At 35.1% G+C, this 23,250-nt stretch overlaps 2 protein-coding genes and 1 long non-coding RNA gene across 4 annotated transcripts; 2 read left to right on the top strand and 1 right to left on the bottom strand.

The window, feature by feature from the left end:
• The first annotated feature begins 6,912 nt into the window (after positions 1–6,912).
• On the top strand, positions 6,913–12,365 carry LOC107737687 (major facilitator superfamily domain-containing protein 4B-like). The gene is made up of 10 exons (XM_016549275.1): positions 6,913–7,142; positions 8,226–8,424; positions 9,367–9,600; positions 9,682–9,835; positions 10,680–10,810; positions 10,896–11,069; positions 11,262–11,409; positions 11,852–11,922; positions 12,002–12,119; positions 12,238–12,365. The coding sequence occupies exons 1-10, from the start codon at positions 6,913–6,915 to the stop codon at positions 12,363–12,365; spliced, it is 1,587 nt and encodes a 528-aa protein (XP_016404761.1).
• Positions 12,366–14,627: 2,262 nt separating this feature from the next.
• Positions 14,628–20,052, bottom strand: LOC107737648 (nuclear ubiquitous casein and cyclin-dependent kinase substrate 1-like). 2 transcript variants are annotated; one of them, XM_016549225.1, is made up of 8 exons: positions 19,698–20,052; positions 18,098–18,147; positions 17,778–17,832; positions 17,452–17,480; positions 17,227–17,358; positions 16,256–16,429; positions 16,014–16,151; positions 14,628–15,867 (listed from the first exon to the last, which is right to left on the bottom strand). In XM_016549225.1, exons 1-8 carry the CDS (start codon positions 19,712–19,714, stop codon positions 15,548–15,550), a joined length of 915 nt encoding a protein of 304 aa, XP_016404711.1. In that variant the 5' UTR covers positions 19,715–20,052; the 3' UTR covers positions 14,628–15,547. The 2 variants fall into 2 exon arrangements, with proteins under 2 accessions (XP_016404711.1, XP_016404710.1); XM_016549224.1 differs by having other exon boundaries at positions 16,014–16,154; positions 19,698–20,049.
• A 64-nt stretch (positions 20,053–20,116) lies between these two features.
• On the top strand, positions 20,117–23,117 carry LOC107737649 (uncharacterized). Its single transcript, XR_001639815.1, has 4 exons — positions 20,117–20,176; positions 21,885–22,120; positions 22,233–22,303; positions 23,008–23,117. It is a non-coding gene; the product is annotated as an uncharacterized LOC107737649 (long non-coding RNA).
• The last annotated feature ends 133 nt before the right edge of the window (positions 23,118–23,250 follow it).

Here is a 23,250-nt window from a genome sequence, read left to right as displayed (position 1 = left end):
ATAGTTCATATTCTAAAGCATGATAGTGATAATGGTTTGTATACTAAAGCATGTTACAATGCTAATAGTCTGAATACTAAAGAATTATATAGTGCTAATAGATTGTATACTAAAACATGATAAAGGTTACATACCAAAAGTATGATACAGTGCTAAAAGTTTATATACTAAAGCATGATGCATACTAAAGTCTGATGCAATGCTAATAGTGTACTAAAGCATGATATAGTGCTAATAGTTTATATACTGAAGTATTATGCAGTGCTTATAGTTTGTATATTAAAGCACGGATGCGATGATGCATACTAAAGTATGATGCAATGCTAATAATTTTTACACTAAAGCATTACACAGTGCAAATAGTTTATATACTCAAGCATGATTCAGGATGCATACTGAAGTATTATCCAGTCAGTGCTAATAGTTTAGACTAGTAAAACATGATACTGAGGCAAAAGGGTGCATGCCAAAACATGATAGAGCAATAATAGGGTGCAAAGTAAAAGATGCATTCCTGTTCCAGGACACCATTCAATCTCAGTCAGATGCACAGAGCAGCAGCACAGTGAAGTCTATAGAGCTCTAATTATGACAGAACAGTCCGCCTGTAACCAACCTGCAAACAGCCCCATCGAAGCCCCATCCCATGCCTCTCATTTATCTTGTTTGGAGGAGGGGAATTGGGTTTCAGATAAAGCATAGGATATGGTCCTGCTCCTGACTCGAGGCGGTGGGATAGATAGTCTACCTTGATGTATCAAGGTGGAATAGATTGATTTGTTGTGGTTGAGGTCTGTGCGATGGATGTTGGAAGATCTTGTTTTGATTTTATTGCCTTAAAAGCCTTGGGAAGGCTTTTTTATGCCTTTTATTGTACACTGGAGAGCGTTTGGTGACGATAACTTCGATTCAGAGTAACATTCCACCAATAGGCATTAATTCTAGTTTTACTCTTGTTTTTGCTTTCATTATCTGATGTTTTGGATGTTTCATTCTTCTTGTTGGTTCTTGGTTGCAGTGGAGCACAGATAATATCAAGGTCATGCCAGCAAGCATGAGATACCCTTTGAGTGTTTAGTAACGTCAGCCTGTCCTTTGGGAAATCCCCCAGACTGGGATAATGTCAGGTCCATGCTACCCCTGCTGTAACTGTACAGCTTTAATTGTAGATTTGTGTGTGTGTGTGTGTGTGTGTGTGTGTGAGAGAGAGAGAGAGAGAGAGAGAGAGATGGAAAGATTCACTGTGTGAGATAATTAAAAATTCACAGTGGAAGAGTCAAACAATTATTCTGTATACAGATTTCTAATTATCCTCAGTTTACGTGTGTGCGCACACATTAGTGCATTTGCTGGGAGTTAAAGTGTTGCTAAATGTCAGGCAGGGGAGGAGGGACATGCCAGCTGCACAACACTGACGTGGCACCCATACCAAATATCAGCAGACATGTCTGGATGAACTAAGGACAAGAGTCTGGGTGTTTGTGAGTTGTGTTTGTGAGTTGTGTGTGTGTGTATAAATAGTTCTGACTGAGGAATTAGTAAATTATTGTTCAATGACACAACTAAAGTATGACTTTCTGTCTTTTGTCAGGTACTGCTGTATCAGTAAAAAAAATTATTGAAATTCCAAAAAGCAAAAGAGTTATTTCTTGTACCTTTTCTCTTTTTTCCCAAAATATTTCAATATTTGTCTAAATGTAGAAAATATAAAATGTAAATTTTATATTATAAAAAGCATTTATACATTGAAAAATGCAAAAGAGCTGTTTCTTTCTTTAAATATTTAAATATTATTTAAATATATTATTGGTATCAAATTTAACAGATTTTACAAAGTAAAACATTAAACATTAAATGTAACATGCACACGTGTTATATGTGACACAAACGTGTGTGTGTGTGTGTGTGTGTGTGAATTAAATATTTGCAATACTCATAATGTAATATTTGCAATCATTAGCATTTAAAATAGTGTTAAACAGTAAATAGTACAAGTCATGGGTAATTTCTCAAACCCTAACATATGATAACTGCAGAGGGCTCAATTTCTATTTAAAATCATGAACATTTTTTTGCCCAAATGTTTCAATATTATTATGATTATTATATTATTAAGTATATTTCTTCTTTATTTTCTGTTTTCTATTTTATGATTTAAACAGATTTTTAAACTTTAAAATACATTTATGAATTTGACAAAAGTAATATGACAATAAATATATTAATTAAATATGTGCAATAGCTGTGAGTAATTTACCGTTTTTTACGATTGCTTAAGCACGATTTTAAAAACAAGGCTCTTTTTGTCAAAACACAACACACAATTCACACATCCACAAACACAAGTAGCAAAACACCTCAGATCTTTAGCACAACGAAGCACTTCATTCAAAACTTTTAAAAACTAATTTAACAAAACCCAATTTTGGCACCAAATGGCACACACATGGTTCATACAATCTGATTCTGTTTGAACCACTTACACACTGTGGTGCTCAATCTTAAACACATGTAACATTTCTACTTTTCTAATGATATACTGTAGCCTGGGTTTGATTTTTTCAGAAATATTGTTAAAGTACACGATTGACCAAACACAACACACAAGACCAGTACTGTACATTGATGAAAATATTTATTTCTCTCCACATTGTAAAATCAGTCAATACATCCATGCATTTTCAAAGGTTGCATATTGCACTGAAAATCAGAACATATTCTAAATGGAATACAGTACATAAACAGCAAAAACATTTGTGGAGAGAAAAAGAAAGCATAAAAAATAAACAAAACAAAACAAACAAAAAAACCTAAACATCATCTAGCCATAGCACTTTGTCCACATCACAGGTGATGTCCTCTCTCACAAGACAGTGAGGGAAGAATCTTCTTGAATGGCGAATCCATCCTTGCACAGACCCTGCATTAATTAGGTCACAAGCCTCCTCCATGGCTTGAATTGATTTTAGTGTATAAGCAATCATAAAAAAAAACTGTAATAATAAAATGGCTCCCCATCAGTTACTGTATAAAATCATTTTTTACCTTGTTTCACACAACTTCATTGATTAGATGTCACTATATTATGACATCTAGTGGAGACAAGGAGAAATAACAATTATTTTCACCAATAATTGCAGTTTTTCACATTTGCTAAGACACTAAACCCCATTCTCTGAACCAAATTCTCAATAGCCTAAACCAATTTGTCAAAGGAATCACTCTTTCTGCAAAACCAGTTCAGGCAGTTTAGACTCTGTTTGCAGATCTCATGCACTCTTTTTTTTACAAAACTCTAAACACATTCTCACTCACTAAAACACAATTTACACTGTGATGAACTTGTGATGCAAAACCCTAAACACGAGCACAACTGCAACACAGCTGTCATTGTTTACACACAATAATTCAAAATTGTTCACACTTGTTTCTGTGTGAATACAAAATATAAGCCAGTTCAAAGTGCACAGATGGCACGGGTGCATCAATCAACAATGGATAGCAATCTGAGAGGTATAGAGAAAGAGTGCATATACGAGGTGGAGGAAGAGGAGGAGGATGAAGAGCAATACCAAGAACATTCATTTCAGATGAAATCATAGCTGCTGTGATTGATCATGTTCTTAGGCATGAAATGACAAAGGCAGGACATAGAGTTCAGCCTAATTTGAGCAGATTCTCCGTGGCCACCATATAATCAATTGGAAAGTTCAAAAGAACAGCTAAAGAAGAGTGGAAGAGGACACATTTTTTTACAACATGTATTTTACACTGTTTATTTTTTATACACTGTATTTTGGTAATTTCAGTATATTCTTGTGTAGAATTGCAAGGCTACCACGTTAGGGTGGAAGAACTTACAGACACACTGCACACACACTGCACACTGTGTTCTCCATTTTTTGATGTAGTGTCTAATGAATGATCTGCAGTGCGGATCATATTGACTAATGTGTGTATGATTTGAAAGCATTGTTTGATTTTGAGTACAGGTGAAATGGTTTTGAAGCGATTGTTTGATTTTGCCAGAAGAGTCAGTAGTTCTATGAATTTAGTTTGAAGATTTGGATTTGTGTTTTGACAAATTGGTTTTGAGAAAATGAGTGATGGTTTCGAGAAATGTGTTTCAGCAATTCAGAAAAACTGTATAGTGATTCAGGGTCCCATACAACTAAGCTGATCAAGATGAAACCGAGGCAAAGAAAGCACACGTTTGTGTGTCACATATAATAGGTTTTCCTTTCTCATCTCAATTTGCAAAATTTTAACATCTCATGACCTTTTGCATTTCACATATCATCCTGTCATTAAAATGCAACAATGGTTAACCGGTGCTCATAGACAATGCTCTTGCATATTCATGTCATATTCAAGTCTAAATAGTCATAGCCATATGTGGTATTGAATGAATGCCTGAAAAATAATTAACCGGAATGCTGCATGTTGAAATAGGACAAACAGTTATCTAATTTTGCTCGAGAGATATTGGAACATTATCTGTTGATAAATATAAAAAAAGCTTTTTTTAGGAATTATTTTAAACTATTTTCCACCATTAAATGTGGATAAATTAATTATCCATTTTTTAGTACAGCAGTTGATGCCAAAACTGCAAGGCAAATGAAATATGTGCTATCTGATTACAACAGGGCGATGCATTAATAATAATTATGGATTTTACAAATTGCAGCCTCTGTCAGACAATAATTTTGCAATCAATTTCATTTGGTCTCTGATGCTTCAGAGCTGCGCCATGCTGATGAGACAAATGAGGCCTCCTACTTCTAATGCTGCCATATGACTGAGGCCGAATATATAAATATAACTACTTATCCTCAGATCTCTATAATCACAAAGTACATTCTGCAATTCACAGAATGATAGCTATGTTGAAAATTAACATGTCCTCATTCAGAATGTCAGACATATTTGAGGTCTTAGTCTGCAATTACTCTCCAATAAGTCACTTTCAGTTAGCTTTAGGAAGTGAGAAAGTGTTTAAACGTGTTAATCAATGTCCATTCTAAAAGCACACACCTGTCATCAGCTTCCTCTCCTCTGAGATCTAAGACAGCCATTTTATACACTCCCTAAATCAGATTGCTCTCTGTTTGGATTCATTGCATTACTGGCTATTGTTATCTAATCAGACTTGATAAAGAAGAAATCAGCATGCATGTGTGTGTGAGCCCAATAAATGTTTGAAAATAGTCAGTGGTTCATGGTTTGGCTGTTGACAGCCACTGAAAGGTTTTTGCTGCTAGGAGAAATAGGAGTTCCTGCAAACTCCTAAATGGGTCCCCAAAAGGCAACCAGGATATACAGATTTGAGAGCATGTAGTGCAACTGCTTGATTTGGTGCAGGGCATACAGTATTTAGATTTTTGAGTTAAGAATTTGAAGCAGTTTTGCTTTGCAGCAATATAAATGCTTCCTCTTTTCTCACTATACAATATACAGTGTAACACCGTGTAAACTAAATGCAGAACTCAATGCAGCTCAACAATCCCAAAAGTTGCAAGTTACAATAAAAAATTAATAATGAAGCATTACATGCAAGAAAAAATATTCTCTGTTAATAAATACAAGAAGTTGAAGTAAAAGTTTTGGACTGTAGGTCCACAGAACCCTGCATGGGAGTCCTTGAATGTGTGAATTTTAAAATAAAGGTTATTGCAGTTTATAGTTATTTATATGTTTAACCTGATTATTAATTGCATTTATATAGTTTTATTTCCACAGTAACTAAATGTGATTAATCTATTAAAACTTAAAATCTAAAAAAATCTCTATCTATCCATCCATCCATCCATCTATCTATCTATCTATCTATCTATCTATCTATCTATCTATCTATCTATCTTTAATTAAAATATCTTTAATTAAAATATTTTTTCGTATTCTGCAGAATAAAGAAATTCATACAGGCTTGAAATTACACGAGGGTAAGTTAATAATGACAGAATATTCATTTTTATTTTAATATGATTTCAGTATGTTTCTAAATGTAGTTAATATGTTAGTATGACATTTTTATGTAATGAATTACAGAATAAATATAGTTAGTTATTTAATAATTAAAAAATACAAATACATATATTTAATTATCTTTAATTAAAATATATTTTTTATATTCTGCAGAATAAAGACAATCATGCAGATTTGAAACTAGGGTGAGTAAATGGTGAGAGAATTTTCATGATTTATTTATAAAACTTTTTTTGCTTTAAAGGGACATGCATCTAAACATGCAGGTCTTCACCAGGACCTTATAAACATATGGGTTTTGACATTTCAAACAAACCTTAGGATGGGTTCATAGGCCATTGTTTAACAAGTACTGTATATAAGTAACACTTTGTAATTTTACGAAGCTAATGATTGTCCCATTGGCTCTCTGAATTATTTTGTAGAATAAACTTCAATCAATGATGTAAGCCTCGTAACAATCCATTCATACTAAATTGAAGAGCCACAACCATAGTATTTATAGCCAACCTTTAGAAATGAGTAAGAAATGCTCTTTTAGAAATTGTTTCTTTGTGAGGTCATGCAAACATAATGTCCCATAAAGTATGCTGATGTAATATAAGTGGTCCAGTCGTGTTCAGATGATCACATTGTGATCCACGACTCTCATTGAGAATCAAAATCATTGACAGTTGAACTGAAAATCATTGACAGTTTCGAAGAGCTCTGTTGAGAGGTGATTTTTAGGCATTAACTTCAGAAGCATCGCATGAAATGGTTCATGAAATGGGAGGAGTGAAGGAATTTAAAAGCGGGAAATGATCATCTATTCTGTGATCTGTCATCTAAGCAAATAATCTGAAACCCATAGAAAGAAACATCCAGACAGCAGGACTCCAAGAACTACAGCTGTGAGTGGAATTGGTTGGAGATTTTCACGCTATGTTAATTGAAGAGCGTATATTAACACTTTTCAGAAGGAACTGTCAACATACACTGACATACTGGAGTGTGTTCTTCAGCTTTGGACTGAGCATAGCCTTTCTGGGGCCAACGATCCTAGATCTGAAATGCCAGACTGGCTCCACATTACAGGAGATCACCTGGGTGTTCTTCTCCCAGCAGCTCTGCCTGCTCATCGGCAGCTCGATTGGAGGAGCTTTCACAAAAACGTGAGTAGAGCAGCGAGTCTCTGCTGAGAAACTGTATGAGGAGACCACTGGAGATGGACATCTGCATCAAGATAAACTCTCCGTTACTCCATTGTTTGGTTTAGTTTCTCTTTAGATAATCAGTTCATGTCAGACACAGTAAAAGGCTGTCAGAGTCGATTACACTCCTGCTTGGAGAGTATATGCACTTTTTGTCCCTCTTTCCTTTTTTTTTTCAAGATTAACCTTGTGAATCTCAGATGTTGGCTGACCTTTTATTATGGCCGCTTTATAGTTTAACACAGATTTATTGCAATGTTTCATGTCCGCTTTCAGCCTGAAACTTCTTGACATCCTCAACAGATGGGATCTGAACACAGTGCAATAAAATATGCTTTCACTGTCACCATGTCTCTCAAACAAACCCTTGAGCTGTGATTTACCATAAGGTGAAGCTAAAACCTATACGATTATTGATATAACTTGTTTAAAAATTTAAAAAACTAAAAACTAAAATTATATCAATAATTATATTATATAAAAAAATATATAAACATTATATGAATATAAATCATATTAAATATTTATTATAGTTTTAAAAACATGTCTACTGTATTTTACAGACACCTTGCAGTACCCACAGGGTAAAAAATCACTAACTAGACCTGCACCGTTTGGGGAAATGCAATTAAAATGTCAATTGAATTGTAATATTTCTGTTCAAAAAAATTATAATTCATGAAAATTATTATTATTAACATATAAAAATGACTAAATAAAAACAGAATAAACCACTTTTGTAACATTTCACTGTAAAAAGACAAATTTTAATTACTTGTGCAGCACTACTACTAACTGTCTGCTGTCAGACACATGAAAGCACAGAAATACAATACAATTTAAGACCCTCTATGAAATGCAGATAAACATCATGTTGTGGAATATCAAGTGGCGAGCTCACTTAGCTGTCTTGATAGCTGCTCCAGATCTTAAACATTAGCATTTGTAATTGGCAATACTTTGAAACAAAAGCTTGAGAAATAGAGTGGTATAATTAACAAATAACAAGTAATAAAGCTTTCGTGCTGTTTCTTGTGTTCTTAGGTTGTTCTGGGCCCTCATCGCTCTCTTCCTCTCCTCCCTCATCATCTCTGTGGTTTTTGCTATCATCCCACTTTGCTATAATGTGCTGTTGCTGGCGGTTGCTATGGCAGTGTCAGGCCTGGCGATGGGCATCATCGACACTATTGCAAACATCCAACTGGTGTCCATTTATAAGAAAGACTCTGCTATCTTTCTACAGGTGAGGAAAGACATTTATCTTCATATATCTCACGCAGGAGAGGTGCTAGTCCATACATTCAGTTCTTTACAGTGTTTATTTCAACTAGTTATGAAAGTCTGTTTAATGTATAGGGTCAGTGATGGTCCTGTAAAGTGGAAAAAGATGTAGCCTAATTCAAATGGAATTATGTGAACAGTAATCAAGAAATGCAAGAAAGGGCCTTGTGAGATTTAAGACAATCTTCTATCCCCATTTTCAAAATATATACTGTATGTATGTGTATTTATGTATACATAATAAATATACACAGTACACACACATATATTATGCAAACAAAAACTTTTATTTTGGATGCGATTAATCGCGATTAATCGTTTGACAGCACTATAATAAAAAAATAATAATAATAATAATTAAAAAAAATAAAAATCTCCTTGTGTCCTCATCCTGTTAATATTTTAAACACAGAATAAAGCAGTAAAAAATTATCATAACTGTAATGCAAAATAGAGAGTCTTATATAATCATTATAATAAATGATAATTATTATAATCATCATCATTTATATAAATTTAAAATGTATAAAAACATTTTTTAATCATTTTAATTAAAAATCTTTGCAAACAGTATTTTACTGTGATACAGTATAATAAATAACATTATTACAATAATGGAATTCCTTTAAAAAAATACTAAACACTTTATGAAAACTGGGGTGATATGGTTATCTGTCCTGATATTAATGTCACAATGCAAAAAATGAGTGCCATATTTTCCTTTTTTTATTTTATGCAACATTTTCTTTTTTCCCCCTTTTTTTTAGGGAGGGGAATGTGGTTTGTACAGGGGCATAATTAAATGTATTATTTATTTCTTTTATAATTAATTTTTATTAAATTAACACCTTAGATTGACAGCTCTAATTTGAGTCTCCTGTCTGTGTCTTCACTCTCTTTCCAGGCACTGCACTTCTTCATTGGGCTCGGTGCTCTGGTGAGCCCCCTGATTGCAGACCCTTTCATATCAGAGCACTGCCTGGGCAGTAATAGCACAGAAAATGCCACAGAGATAATTCACCACTTCAGATCCAGCTTCAGGTCACCTGTAATCCTCGCTGAGAATTCCCCGCACTCAGAGCCGGTGGAGGAGAAGGCCAACGTGGCGTACGCCTTCTGGATCATGGCTCTCATTAATGTAAGCTGATGCATAGCCCTGTGCGTGGTGTGCAAAAGGTCTTGGGTCTCTGTGAGAACTCCTAGTGTTTTTCTCTCCTAGTTACCCGTGCCGATTGTGGTTTTTGTGCTGATGTACCAAGAGAAGCTGCTCCCCTTCTGCCCAAATAGCACACCACGTCTGCTGGACAAAGATGAGCTGGCCATGGAGACTAAAGCACCAGAAGGCACAGAAATATCTGAACCAGACGATGCAGGTACAAGTGAACAGCAGTCTTAAAGGGATAGTTCACACAAAAATGAAAATTCTGTCATTAATTACTCACCCTCATGTCGTTCCAAACCCGTAAGACCTTCGTTCATCTTCGGAACACAAATTAAGATATTTTTGATAAAATCCGAAAGCTCTCTGAACCTGCATAGACAGCAACACAACTGATATGTTCCCAGACCCGGAAAGGTAATTAATAAAATAATTTTCATTTTTGGGTGAACTATCCTTTTAATTTAACACATCACTGAAGGCTTACTAAGGCTACATTTATTTGAGCAAAAATACAGTAAAAACAACAATATTGTGAAAGATTTTTACAATTTAAAACAACCTGTTTTCTATTTAAATATATTTTAAAATGTAATGTATTCCTGTGATGCAAAGCAGAATTTTCTTGAATTGTCTTCAGTGTCACATGATCCTTCAGAAATCATTCTAATATGCTGATTTGCTGCTCAAGAAACATTTCTTATTATAATCAATGTTGAAAACAGTTGTATTGCTTAATGTTTTTGCGGAAACCATAACCTTTTTTTCCAGGATTCTTTGATAAATAGAAAATTCAAAAGCAGAATTTGAAATAGAAATCTTTTGTAAACATTAAAAATGTCTTTACTGTCCCTTTTGATCAGTTTAACGCATTCCTGATTAATAAAATGATTAATTTATTTAAAAAACAATTCTATTGAGCCTTTTAAACTGTTAAACAGTAGTGTAGGTGACTGAAACTAACATGTAAAATCATTTATACAATTGACTTCTGCTAGTTATTGAGGTACGGCTTTCGTGACAACTTGTTTTATTTTTTTTTATTATGATCCCCTTAGGTTTTCATCATGGAGGACATGGAAACATCTTCAGCTGCTGTATGAATGGTAGCCTGCGTGGGTTACCGGTCACGTTTTTTGGTATCCACATCTTAGGCGGTTTGGTGTTATTCATGACGGAAGGTATTATGGTGAGTGAGCTCAATGAGACTAATTATTTTAATGAATATTTTTGAGAACTGCAAGTTAATATTGACCCTTGAACCTCACTTTTAGGGGGTCTACGCCGGATTTGTTTACACGTATGCTGTTTCAGCTCCCATGTCTCTGCACGCTAAAATGGCAGCATACCTGAACTGTATCTTCTGGGCAGCTGTTACTGCTGGACGACTGGTGTCCATCCCGCTGTCATACCGATTCAGATCTGTGCATCTGCTCGTCGTGAACCTGGTAATCTATTATCATACTCTGTAATATAGCTCATGTTTATAGAGTACACATCCACTCAAACTAAGTTTTTACTATTATACTGCTCCCCTGTTGCTATCAGCTATTCGAAATACAGCATGTGGCTGTTGAGTATGTAATGAATCAATGATTTAGGATTGTTGAATGTGAATTCTCTCACTTCTCTCTCTTTAGGCTGGTGTGATTGTAACATTGCTGCTGTTACTGATCCTCTACACAAACAGAGTGTTTCTGTTTGTTGGGACGACCTTGCTTGGGCTTTTCATCAGCAGTGTTTTCCCCTGCCTAGTGGCCTACACCGAGGATATCCTAGAGTACCGCGGTAAATTACACACAAACATACTTCGTGTTTTATATCATGGTGGAGACATTTAACTTTATATTGTTCTTATATTCTATATTCCATAATAGTAATAATAATTATTATTATTATTAATTGTTATTATTCTATAAATTCTAAATAATTTTATATTATGAATTTCTATTACAGACTGTAAATTACAAATACTTGTTATTTTATATTATGAATGTATGAATTTCTTAGTTTTTATCATTATAGAAATTCAAATTTGACCCCAAAAGTGAGAAAATATGACAAAACCTCCTGTTGGGGACATCTAATGACGTTCTTAATTTGAAACAATTAGATAGATAGATAGATAGATAGATAGATGTATTTATTACATTTGACTTCAAATTCTTCAGATGGTCCCACAATTATGAACAAATGTAGCCAAACAAACACTTTCTCTTTTTTTCTTCAGGATGTGCAACAACAGTCTTAGTGACAACTGCTGGAATGGGTGAGATGACGTTGCAGGTGTTGGTTGGATCAGTAAGTTCTTAGGCTCCTGTTTTAATATTTGGGAAAGATTTTCTAAGGAAGTAAATAACCCTGAGCAAATTTCTTCTAGCTAATTCAGAAAAAAGGCACTTACAGTTTTTTAGTGTGTGGTTTGGGCACTGGATGCCTCGGTTTCGTCTTTTTTCTCAGCGTGATCCTGTGCAACCGCATCCACAGAAATCTCACAGGTAAAAACATCAAACTTACATGGTGATAATTTATGTACTGGTGAACTGGTGATATTAATACTGTTTGAGTAAACTGGACAACATTATATGACTCTGGCTCAATGTGTTCATCATTCAGGAGCATCTAAAAAAGCAGCCATGGTGGAAGCGTCACCGGCACCTGCTCCACCTGCTTCAGAGAAAGCAGCTCCAGAACAGAAAGTTGCTGTAAAACAAACTGAATCAATTAAATATGACTCTGGATGAGACCGTTCATGGGTCATAATCTGCTGGAAATACTTAACAATACAACTGTAAACAGTCAGTGTGCTTTCATTATCATATTTGTCTAAAAAAAAACAAAAAAAACCCCACAACAACAGAAACTATAGTGATGCAATATGTTTTTTATGTATTTCTGCTACGTTTGGTATTGGTATATATGTATTTTTTGTTTATTTGATGTTCAGTTTCTCGCAGATAATCTTGACTGCTAAATTATGAATATTATTGGAACAGGAGACTCTAACAAATGTGAGAAATCTTTAATTACAGGAGGGGAATTAAGTAATTTATGGCATAAAATGTATAAAGTTTTGTACTTTACCCAAGACTGAAAATCACTAACACTAAATTAAATACCAGATTAAACTCGTTTAATAATTCACCAACCTGATGCAGAAATTCCTAGAACTTTCCTAGTCATTCAAAACTTTCCTAGTCATTTTTTTTTCTTGGTTAAACTGGTCTTGGGCTGGAGTTCATGGAGGTTCATGGAGAAATGTACTGTATTTACATGAAAATAAATAAACTCGTGATGACTAAGGCAAACAATTATTTGCAATAAATTATTGTTCACCATGTCATCACCTTGCTGTGTAAACTTCATGTGTTCTGCCAAGATAAATAAAGCATGCGTCCTAGACAAATTATGATGATGTCAGATGCTGAATCTCACTCTCATGTTGAACCAAACCTGTATTACTTTTTATTCTTTACAACTCAAATTTTTTTTTTTTTACATTTTTCATTTTTTCCATACAATGAAGGTCACTGTAGCCTAATGTTGTGTTATTGTAGTTAAAACATTTAAAATAAACTTTAAAATACCTTTTGTGTACTGCGGAAATACAGAGCCCCACCTATGACATGCAAATAAAAATATATTCATCACGACCAGAAATTAAGAATTATTTTTAGTGAAATTATGGCCATGTATTAAGAATTGTTCCCACAACTTAAACCGTTTTCTCGTTTTCTTAAATCGTGGCCATGTTGTACTAATTTGTTCCCTCATTTTGATTTAAAAATAAGGAACAAAGTACAACGTGGTCACAAACTAATTCTTAATTTCTGGTGATGATTTAATTGAAACAAGGCAACAAATTAAGTCGTGGGAACGAATTCTATTTTTTTCTGCCTCTGCATGTCATGTGTGGGGCTTCATACAGAAGAAAGAAATCATACAGGTTTGGAACGGCATGAGGGTGAGTAAATGATACTCACTATGAAAAGTTTCACTTTTGGGTGAACTGTCCCAAAATGGTTGTCATCCTAAAGGTCCAGTCACACTAGCAAAAATTTCCTTTTTTTTTTTTTAATGCCAGTAGTAGTGTAACGTGCATGAAGCACAGCTCGCTCACACAGACGGTCAGCGTGGTGAATCTGCATGACCAATTTGAATACATCGCAAAATCTGCATTAATCTTGAGCTCTCATGCAAAATTACAGATCGCATGAATTCCTATTGAACTCTGTTTTATCCACAAAAATTCACAGAACAATAGTAAATGTGACAACCATTAAGTATTTTATTGTGCACTGCTGAGAAATCCCCTCAAAAATGCTGGAGGTCATTGCCACAGTTTTCTATTTGTATAAAAGCAAATCTTGCTCAGCTGAACTCTTCCAGCAAGTTCTTTGCATCTTACATGTATGGAAACAGATAAAAAGAAGAGTAAAAGAAAAACTAGTGTTTCTCTCAAGCTATTGCTTTGATTTCATGTGTGATACTATATTCAGCCATCCTGAGATGTACAGTATTGGTTCTAAAAGAAAGTAGCATAGCTTAAGGAACCGTACAAACACAAAACACAGCTGCACATCAGGGATCAATCTTCTCTGATCTTCTTCAAACCTGTAAGAACTGTAAGAAGGAGCTGTGCTTCAATTATATTCATCCAGCACTTGAAGAAAACATCTGGATGTCAGTTTTTAATCTGAAAGAAGCTAGTAAAACATCATGATGTCATTTCCATTACAGTCTAACAAAAGTTTATGCTGTAAAAAAGTGAAGAACAGGTCACCAACTACTAGATTTCTTTAAAGATACATTTTATTTTTTCCTTGTAAAACAAATTTTACAAAAATCAGAATAGCGTAATTAAAACAAACATTTATTTGGGATAAATTATGATATAGACTGAAAGGCTACAGATTAGGATGGAGATACAAGCAATAAAAATGGTCATTTGCAGCTGAGAAAGCTATGGATGGTGTGCACTGAATTCAGCTCGTTTTTACCATTCTAATGGCTCAACGGACCGCTCATTTAAAAAAGGCATCTATAAGCGTCAAATATTCTTAAGAAAATGCACACATGAAGCATCACAGAGGTCAATAATAAGGTTTTCACTAGCTCACTTCTGACATCACTCATCCTGAAGGTTTACATCGGAGCCCGAGACTCCGCCCACCGACGTACTTCGCACCACGTACATGAAAGCATGCTAACCATGAAAGAGGTTCAATACAACCATAGAAAAAGTCATCTTAGTTCAAATGCTCAGATGGATAAAAGCTGATTTACTAGACTGAATCAAGAAATAACTGCACGGAAAGTGGGAGAAAGTAGCGTACTAGAGCTATGTAACGTACAGTCGATGTAGCAAGGAAATCACGTGACTGAACTGCAGCCACAACAATCCAGCGCAGTTCATGACGACAAGCGTATATGTTCATTATAAGCCTGTGTTTTTTCACCGGTCAACGCAGCTGGGATGAGATCATGTACATTAAAAGTCACAAAAATGGTTTGTTTGGGAATTAACAAGCAGTTGCGTTCTTTTCAAATGCATTTGGAACAATTTTAAGGTGCCCGAAAGTAAACTACAGAGCCTACAGTATAATCTGCATTTTTTGGGCAAATCATCTTCATCCTTTGTTATACATTGAAGGTCAGCTGTAACAAAACAGTTTCGGCAAAGCTATAATTGAAACGTTGATAAATATTAATATGAAGGTCCGCATTTCAAGATTATGCCAAACCGTACAGATTTAGGATAGGTCTGACAATACTTTACAGATTTCGTTTTTTGAGATATGGTATTTACAAGCTGAGAGACATAACAAACATCCAAAACACTCTTTGAGTATTGTGGGAATTAAATCCTACTGCTCCTCGTTAAGAAAAACAGATAACAGACACGTTCACCAGCAAGCGAAAGAGCTCAGTCTTCGCCTGATGGAGCTTCCTCCTCAGAAACATCGTCCTTCTCCTCTTTCTCTTTCTCATTCTCATTCTCATTCTCATTCTCCTCCTCCTTTTCACCGTTGTCGTTGTTTTCCTCTCCTTCGGCGCCGCTTTCGTCATCCTGCGTCTTCTTGGGGGCAGGCGACTCCTTTCTGTCTTCCTCTTGCGCCTCGTCCTCTTCCTCCTCCTCCTTGTTGCTCTCGATATCTTCATCTTCAGCTTTAGGCGAGGCCTTCTTCACAACTCTCTTCACCTTCGTCTGACGTTTTCCTCTCCTCTTCTTGGGCCCTCGGGTCACTGGGAGAAGATAATTGACTTGATTACTGTAACTGTGACGGTTAAAGGCATCTGGAGGAAGTTCTTAATTAATTTGAGCAGGAAGCGATTAATTAGGAAGGTGTTACAGTAGACCTTTCTGATGGTAGGATAATGGGTGGCTTTACCTGAAGCCCTTATCTTGGGTTTAGGGGATTTCTTGTCTTTGCTTCTCCTGCTCACTTTTGAGTTCTTCCGTTTGGGTCGGCCATAATCACTGTCATCATCGTCATCCTCAGCCATGAAGTCTTCATCACTGCCTGAATCCTCTATGAGCAGAAGAGAGAAGTATGAATCAAAGCAACAAGTATCTCACTGTTAGCTAACATCTATGTCAAATATTTTGACTCTAGTATAATACTCTACATACCCCCAGTGTAAACGTCACTGTCATCTTCCTCCTCCTCTTCCTTTCCCTCCTCATCCTCACTTCCTCCATCCCCAAGAAGAATCTCCCTCTGTTTGGACGCAGCTTTAGTGGCAGCCTGACGCACCTGCCGGCCCTTCTTCCTCACAACCTTACCATCATCATCATCACTGTCATCTGTGCGTCAAAAGAGCAGATGCATGGTTAATTAACAAGCTGAAGGTTTGCAAGTTAATTAGAGTGGCAACATTACAGATGAGAGCAGGCTGACATTGTAAAGAGGAATAAAAGAACAAAATTGCATTTTAACAGCATACATTGCTGTTACATTTAAACTATTATTTACAATAGATATTGGATAGAATTTAACAGATAGATATTAATCACTGCCTACTGACAGCAAAGTTTGTGACGTGGGATGTTTTTATTTAACATTATACACTACTTTTTGTTACTTGAAATGAAAAGCTCTTAACTGAAATACAATATGAAAAAACCCTTATATCAGCTTGTTGCCAAACAAACTTTTCTTATTTTCATTTAGTTTAACTTGATGTGCTAAAATGACTAAAACTAAAGCTGAAATAAAAACTACAAACTATAAAGATATATTTAAAAAAACTAATAAAAATAAAAGCACAGCAACATTATTACAACTTTAACTCAAATTTAAATGAAAACAGAAAACACAAACATAAAAACTCAAAAACAATTTTTTTTTAAGTATAAAAGTCTCAATGATACTAAAATAACACAGATGACCACTTGAAGAATACAAGACATTATTTTGATTTAACTTATATTTTATATAACATATTTAGAATTTAATGAAGAATCTAAAATATAAGAACATTTACAAGGCTGAATGTCAATCGTGCACAGAAAGTAGCTTACTCCATTAATGTTATCAAAAATGACTACATGACTTTATGTCATGAATGAAGCAGTCATTCAAGGGTTTATATTGGTAATACCTGCAGCCCTTTTCCGTTTAGCTGTTGTCCGTCTCCCCCTGCTGGCCTCTTTAGCATCAAACTCACTGTCACCACCATCATCCTCCTCTTCCTCATTCTCCCCATAGTCATTGTCATCATCACTGAATTCCTCTAGAATAAGGGGATAAAAAAGCATTTTGACAGAATATTCAATAACTAAATAAAGTATGAAAAAATATATATATATTATAAGAATTGACTTACTCTTGTGGTCCTTGATTCGAGAATCATCACTACACGAGAAGAAATACAGCATTTATTTTTAAAGGTATTTAAAATAATTCCGAGAAAATACATGAATTTAAATAAAACAGTGTAATGGATATGTATGCAGCTGATAAATAACATTTCAAATGGAGGAGCGCTAAAATAAATACATGCAAATGAGACAGCGGTGCTTAAACATCACACTTTTACAACCACTATTTACAATTTTTTGCTTTCATAAGATAGTAATCATTTATTACTATCTCAGATGCTATGCTACATATTAATATTTAACAATATTATAATTATTCAAACAGACTGACCTGCGTTTTACAGAGGTTTTCTCAGGCCGATCCGATTCTTTTCCATATTCCTCATCTGTATAAAGTCATTCAGTTGAATCAGGTTAGAAAACAGCACGACTTCAAAGCACATTCAACACCGCATCTACTAAACTATTAATGCAGCACAGTGTCATTATTTACCATTAATTAGAGCACTTTTTCCCACCATTTTTTATTTTAAGCATTTTCATGATTTTTCCAAACCTGGAGGAAACATTTTTAAAATCTCCCTGATGTTTCCTGACTGTGGGAACTCTGTAAAGTGGAAACAAATAAATATTTGCATTAGAGGAGCTTACCTGCATCGTCAGACTCCTGGAATTGTGCATAGTCAACAACCCTTTTATTCCTGTGCACAAAGAACATGAAAGGAAAAGTAAATGACCCACAAGATAACAAACACACATTCAGTAGCACATGTTTATAAATCATTTATTATCTATGACCTAAAAATTTGTTCACTACAGGGGTCTTCAATCTATATGAATATTTTTGTCACAATATTAATGCATTTACATGCTTCAGTGCTTACATTCCAATGTCAATAATCATAAAATAATAATGAATGATGTAGAGGCCTATTCTACATTGTACATTTTTTAATGTGAGAAGAACAATAAAACATTTAGCTCTGGTTGAAGTTTTGAGTATTTTTATTATTATTATTTATTTGTCTGAACTCAAAGAATTGGCAGGTTATCGCAAAAAAAAAAAAAAAAAGTTTAAACAACCTGATCTGAATGCAACAGAACTTCTCTCCAGGCTAAAAAAAAAAACAAGTTTAATTGTATGAATCCAAAATGTAAAAACAACAACAACAAAAAAATAACTTTTTTTAATTCATCCTCCATATAGCAACAGAGCTGTCACTCCTCTTATTTAAAGCTGTGTGGCTTGACTGAAGGGGCAGAGGAGACAGGGGTGCCATGTTGGAGTAGGTTAATTGCTATGCCAACAGCAGCAGTGTGGGGAGGGACTCTGTGCTCGGATAGGGGCATTGAACTACAGGCCCTGCAGGTCGGATTATATTCACTGCCCACAGGACCTCCTCAATCCATAATTTATACCGACGAGAACAACATTCACTCCCAAACTCGCATATTAAATAAATACAGTCTGACAGATGAGAAACAACATGTTGCCCGTGTTAACGTCACTTGAGCTCGTTGGCACTTATCAAACGCTAATGTTACGAAAACAACAAGCTTGGGCGCGTTTAAATATATATTTATCGCGAAACGTAAACACGTTTATTGATTACCCACTTTTAGGGGCCTTGATTTCTGACTGAAACCATTTCCGAACCCAAAGTGCATTCATTAAAAACAAGTTTCCAGGAGAAACGGCTCGAGTCGTGTGTGTGAAGTAATGGCGCGCAATGCGCTGCTCAAACACACACGCGCTGCTAAACTAACACTAATGCTCACGGGGCTAACTGTGGAAAACACGTGAAACTTACACCGCAGTACGTTTTTAGTATACCACATTTTCGCTAAATTACGAGATGATCGTAAAGCGAGTGTTTTTTTTTGTTTGTTTTTTTTGGCGACGATGGCTAGCTGGTTGTTTTTGTATAATATTAATTAGCCACCAGTGTGAACTACTATCCCGCTTTTTTTATTTGATGCTGGATGCTTGCGATTAACACACGCACGTCTGGGGATGCAGAAACCGATGTAGCCACGGTTTTAATGAAAATAAATCTATATGTGTATAGAGAGATGGAAATCTACGTGTTTACGTGTGATTTTAGCTGTTTTGGGTCGCAATGTAAACACGCGTAGAAAAATGCTGGTTAGCCACTTAGCATTTAGCAAACATGGAGAGACCCACATACAGATCGCATCATGTGCGAACCTGCGATTGCTGTAAAGCAAGAGACCAACAAAACGCGCTTACCTTGAAGGTCTCGCCATTCTGCACACAGATTGAGAGACGTATGCAATCCCAAACTGCACGTGTATTTGAAAACCAAGGTGCTGGCTTTTGCAGCTGAAATCCAGGTGTCTCCTGCTGCTGGAAAGCGCTTTCTGTAGCACGGAGCTGTGCGAAACTATCCGAATGCAATGCAAACTGCACTAAAGACGCGCAAATGTGTGCGATCTAGAGCATGTGTTTGCACACTGCGTTAGTCTGTGTGGGTAGAAAATGGAGAAATGTTGAAGTATCCACAGGCCGGATTGACCTGGTTAAGCCTGCTCTCGAATAGTAGCTAACTAATTAGCTACTGCCTGGCCTGCCAGCCAGGGATCTTTTATGAGTAAAAGTGGGACGGGAGTCTGAAGAACGCAAGATGCCCGCAAAACAGGATTGGACGACCGCACTCAGCAACAGTCCTTTACTACCCACTCATTCACAACCAGAAAGATGGTTAATCAGTTGAGTAGATTATTTTATTTGAACTATTTCCAGATCCAGTTTAGTCAGATAATGTTATTACCGTGAGATAGTGAAACTAGACTCGTGCAATCAGTGTAATAAACGTACTGAATGAAGCTTTAAGGATGTTTCCAATATCACCAGAGTAAAAGACACTTGGGCACATTAATTCTGATTTAAAGGGGGTTAACGCAAACTGAGAAATGTTGTGTGTTGCAATTGTAGGAGGCAACAGGTGTGTGTAGGAGTTGTTTTATTTCAAAGACATATGACTTCATATTCATTAGCTATGCTATTAAAACACACAAACAGTGTTAACATGGCATTATCTAATTTCTTTCAGGTTTTCTTGATTATTAGCACAGTAATACATGTTTATACTAGTCTGGGACTCAAACATCAGCCTTGTTGCACAGTGCTGGAAATAGGTTAGGGATGAGAAGTGCTTGTCAGAGGGTCAGGGTACAAAAAGCATTTACTCGCAGATAAAGAAAAGCACCTTGAGACCGTGTGAAAATCCTTCTCCTCATTGGTAGATTCATAATTTGAACCAATGAAGGTTTAGCACTGGTATTTGAAAATCTAGTAAAGGAAAGCATTAAAATATTTGGACATTTTGCAGAAAATTTAAATAAAACAAAAATATTTTTATTAAAAAAAAGATTATTATAAGATGTGTCTTATGATTATGTAATTAAAATATAATAACGTTCTTAAGGGTGTTGAACTTATAAAGTTTCAGTTACTTTGCTGGTTATAATTTGTAACAATTTGAATGGGGTTGTTTTCTGTGAATAAACTAACTTTGACATTCTGTGTGAAATAAAATCAATTAATTTTGAAGAAGAATAAATAAAAATGAAGGATAATTTAACAAATCGACATTATGATATGATCTCAGATAAACAGAAGCATGTGTAATGTAGACTGTGTTATTGTGTAAGAAATTGATATTTTGAATGATTTTTTCTGGGTTTGAAGCTCTTGTAAACATCTCTAACTTAAAATTAAAATCAAACATAATCTTCCATCTAACACATGTAATACAATAATTATAAGATGTAATACATCAACAGTTCAATATTCATCTTGATATAACTACTTATGTTTGTTTCCATAAAAGTGCATTATATATTCATCTCTTCTTTTTTTTCTTTTGGTCTTTGCTTGAAACAAAAATTGCTTTATTAATCTTAAGAATATCAAAAATACTGTTAATAGAAAGTCTGAGAAATCATGCCACATTGGTAACAACAACAGCACATCTGACAGAAAAAAAACAATTTATTTAGCAGTGATTTTGCAAAACATTGTTACATATATCCTATATGGCCTGTTGTATAATTTGTCATAGTCATATAAAATATTTTTACAATTAATATTGGCTAATATAAATGGCTAATATTTTCACATGTTAAGATTATCATAGTTTTATGGTTAAACCATTTTATTGACTTTTTATTTTGTTAAACCATTTTATTATTTTTTTGATTTTTAAAATTGAAAAATCTGGGCCTGTGACAAGGGGAAAAAATTAATTCTATGAATAAAAGAAAATAAACTATTAAAGGCATAGTAAAAGGTCCAGTCATTGTGATTTTCATGGTCAGTGTGTAAAATTAAAGTATAGCTTGATGCTGTACACAAGCACTGGTAGCATTTAGTTTTGTGCTGCATACATAATTTATATTCTTATACCTTTTTCAGATAACCATGACATTTAATGTCGAACTGTATAAACCAGTGGCGCTGTGCTTCATCCCTCCAGCACATGCTCAAATCTGCAAAGAAAAAAAATCTTTCTGTCAAATTAAATGGAGTTTGAAGTGGGTTACAGGCCTCCCAAGTGGCGAGCATTTCGACTTGAACGGTGACAGATTCGCCGCCGCAAAGCAGGATGGGTAAGAATGGGACGCTGAAAGTATGGCGGATGGAGAAGAGCCGTAAGTGCCGCAGAACGAACAATGAGCGCAGATGAACTCATTACAACATTATTACACGGATATGTGGTCGTGTGCAAGCTTGTTTGAGCCTTCTCTCGTTTCTTCTTTTTAGGGAAAAGAAAAGAAGGAGAATAGCGGCGCTGACTGAGAAGTTAGTGATGAAATGCTAAGAGCTGGCTGCAGGTTTGAGGATTGCTCAGCATAGGGACTGAAAATTCATCCTGCATTTGACTTGTAAACAAAGCGGAGAAAGTAACAAGAATCTAATGATTAATCGGATTTTAATTTGTGAAGGGCAAGATATTAGCAGCACACATAGCATAGAATTGTTATGCTGCTAGGCTTGTTAATAACTTTCAAGGCACCTAATGAAATTTAGCATTACTCTGTCGTGCAGTAATGGTCTTCATTAGGTCTGGTCTGTGCTCAGACAGAACTGTCATTATCACTTTAATTACGTCTGAGCTTTAGCTGTGATTTTCTTATTGTCGCATTCTTCTCGATATAAAACTCTTAAACCATGTCAAGTGTTATTCTCGTAAGTTCCAGTTGTTTATTTACTGTGCTGCATGGGCTACAAGTAAGAATACTGTATCGACAGCACTTAATAGCTCATTGACAGATAAACTACGTTCAGAAACCTCTGCATTTTGAAACATGTGCGTCACAATTAAAACAACGTGAGTCAAATGTTTGAAGATTCATGACTGGAGTGCAAAAAAGATTTATAGAGATAACTTTTATCAAACATTTCATTGAGAAATCAGAGCCATATATATATATATTTTTTTTTTGTTTAGTGTAGGTAATTATTGTTTTAAATTCTGGTGGTTGTTGCATGTATCTTAAGTATATTTTGGTATTTTTTTCATTTTGTTTTTTGCTAGCATGGCAGTTGAAGGTTGCAGTATTGGTGACTGGGATGGCCGCTGGAGTCATGTGCAGAAGTTCCTGGAGAGAACTGGCCCCTTCACACACCCAGACTTTGAACCTAGTGAGGAGGTGAGGAAAAAATCGGACAATTTTGCTTGCTTTTTAGTACTTTTATATTATTTAGTTAGTAATATATTTTTTTTTTTCTATTTTTTTTTTTTTTACAACCCCAAAAAAAAATTCTCACTCCAAGTTGA

This window comes from Sinocyclocheilus rhinocerous, unplaced genomic scaffold (genome assembly GCF_001515625.1).
Source record: "Sinocyclocheilus rhinocerous isolate Xijiao unplaced genomic scaffold, SAMN03320098_v1.1 scaffold72, whole genome shotgun sequence".
Lineage (NCBI taxonomy): Eukaryota > Metazoa > Chordata > Actinopteri > Cypriniformes > Cyprinidae > Sinocyclocheilus > Sinocyclocheilus rhinocerous.
The sequence above is the reverse complement of the archived record's forward strand: the minus strand, read 5'-3'. Positions and strand labels throughout refer to the sequence as shown.

Coding starts and splice junctions, on each gene's coding strand:
- LOC107737648 (XM_016549224.1), bottom strand. Junction 17,833..18,097: donor CCAGGAGTCTGACGATGCAG/GTAAGCTCCTCT, acceptor GACTTTATACAG/ATGAGGAATATGGAAAAGAA. Junction 16,155..16,255: donor CAGTGACGTTTACACTGGGG/GTATGTAGAGTA, acceptor TTCTGCTCATAG/AGGATTCAGGCAGTGATGAA.
- LOC107737687 (XM_016549275.1), top strand. CDS start 6,913: ATGTTAATTGAAGAGCGTATATTAACACTTTTCAGAAGGAACTGTCAA. Junction 10,811..10,895: donor TCATGACGGAAGGTATTATG/GTGAGTGAGCTC, acceptor CCTCACTTTTAG/GGGGTCTACGCCGGATTTGT. Junction 11,923..12,001: donor TGCAGGTGTTGGTTGGATCA/GTAAGTTCTTAG, acceptor AATTTCTTCTAG/CTAATTCAGAAAAAAGGCAC.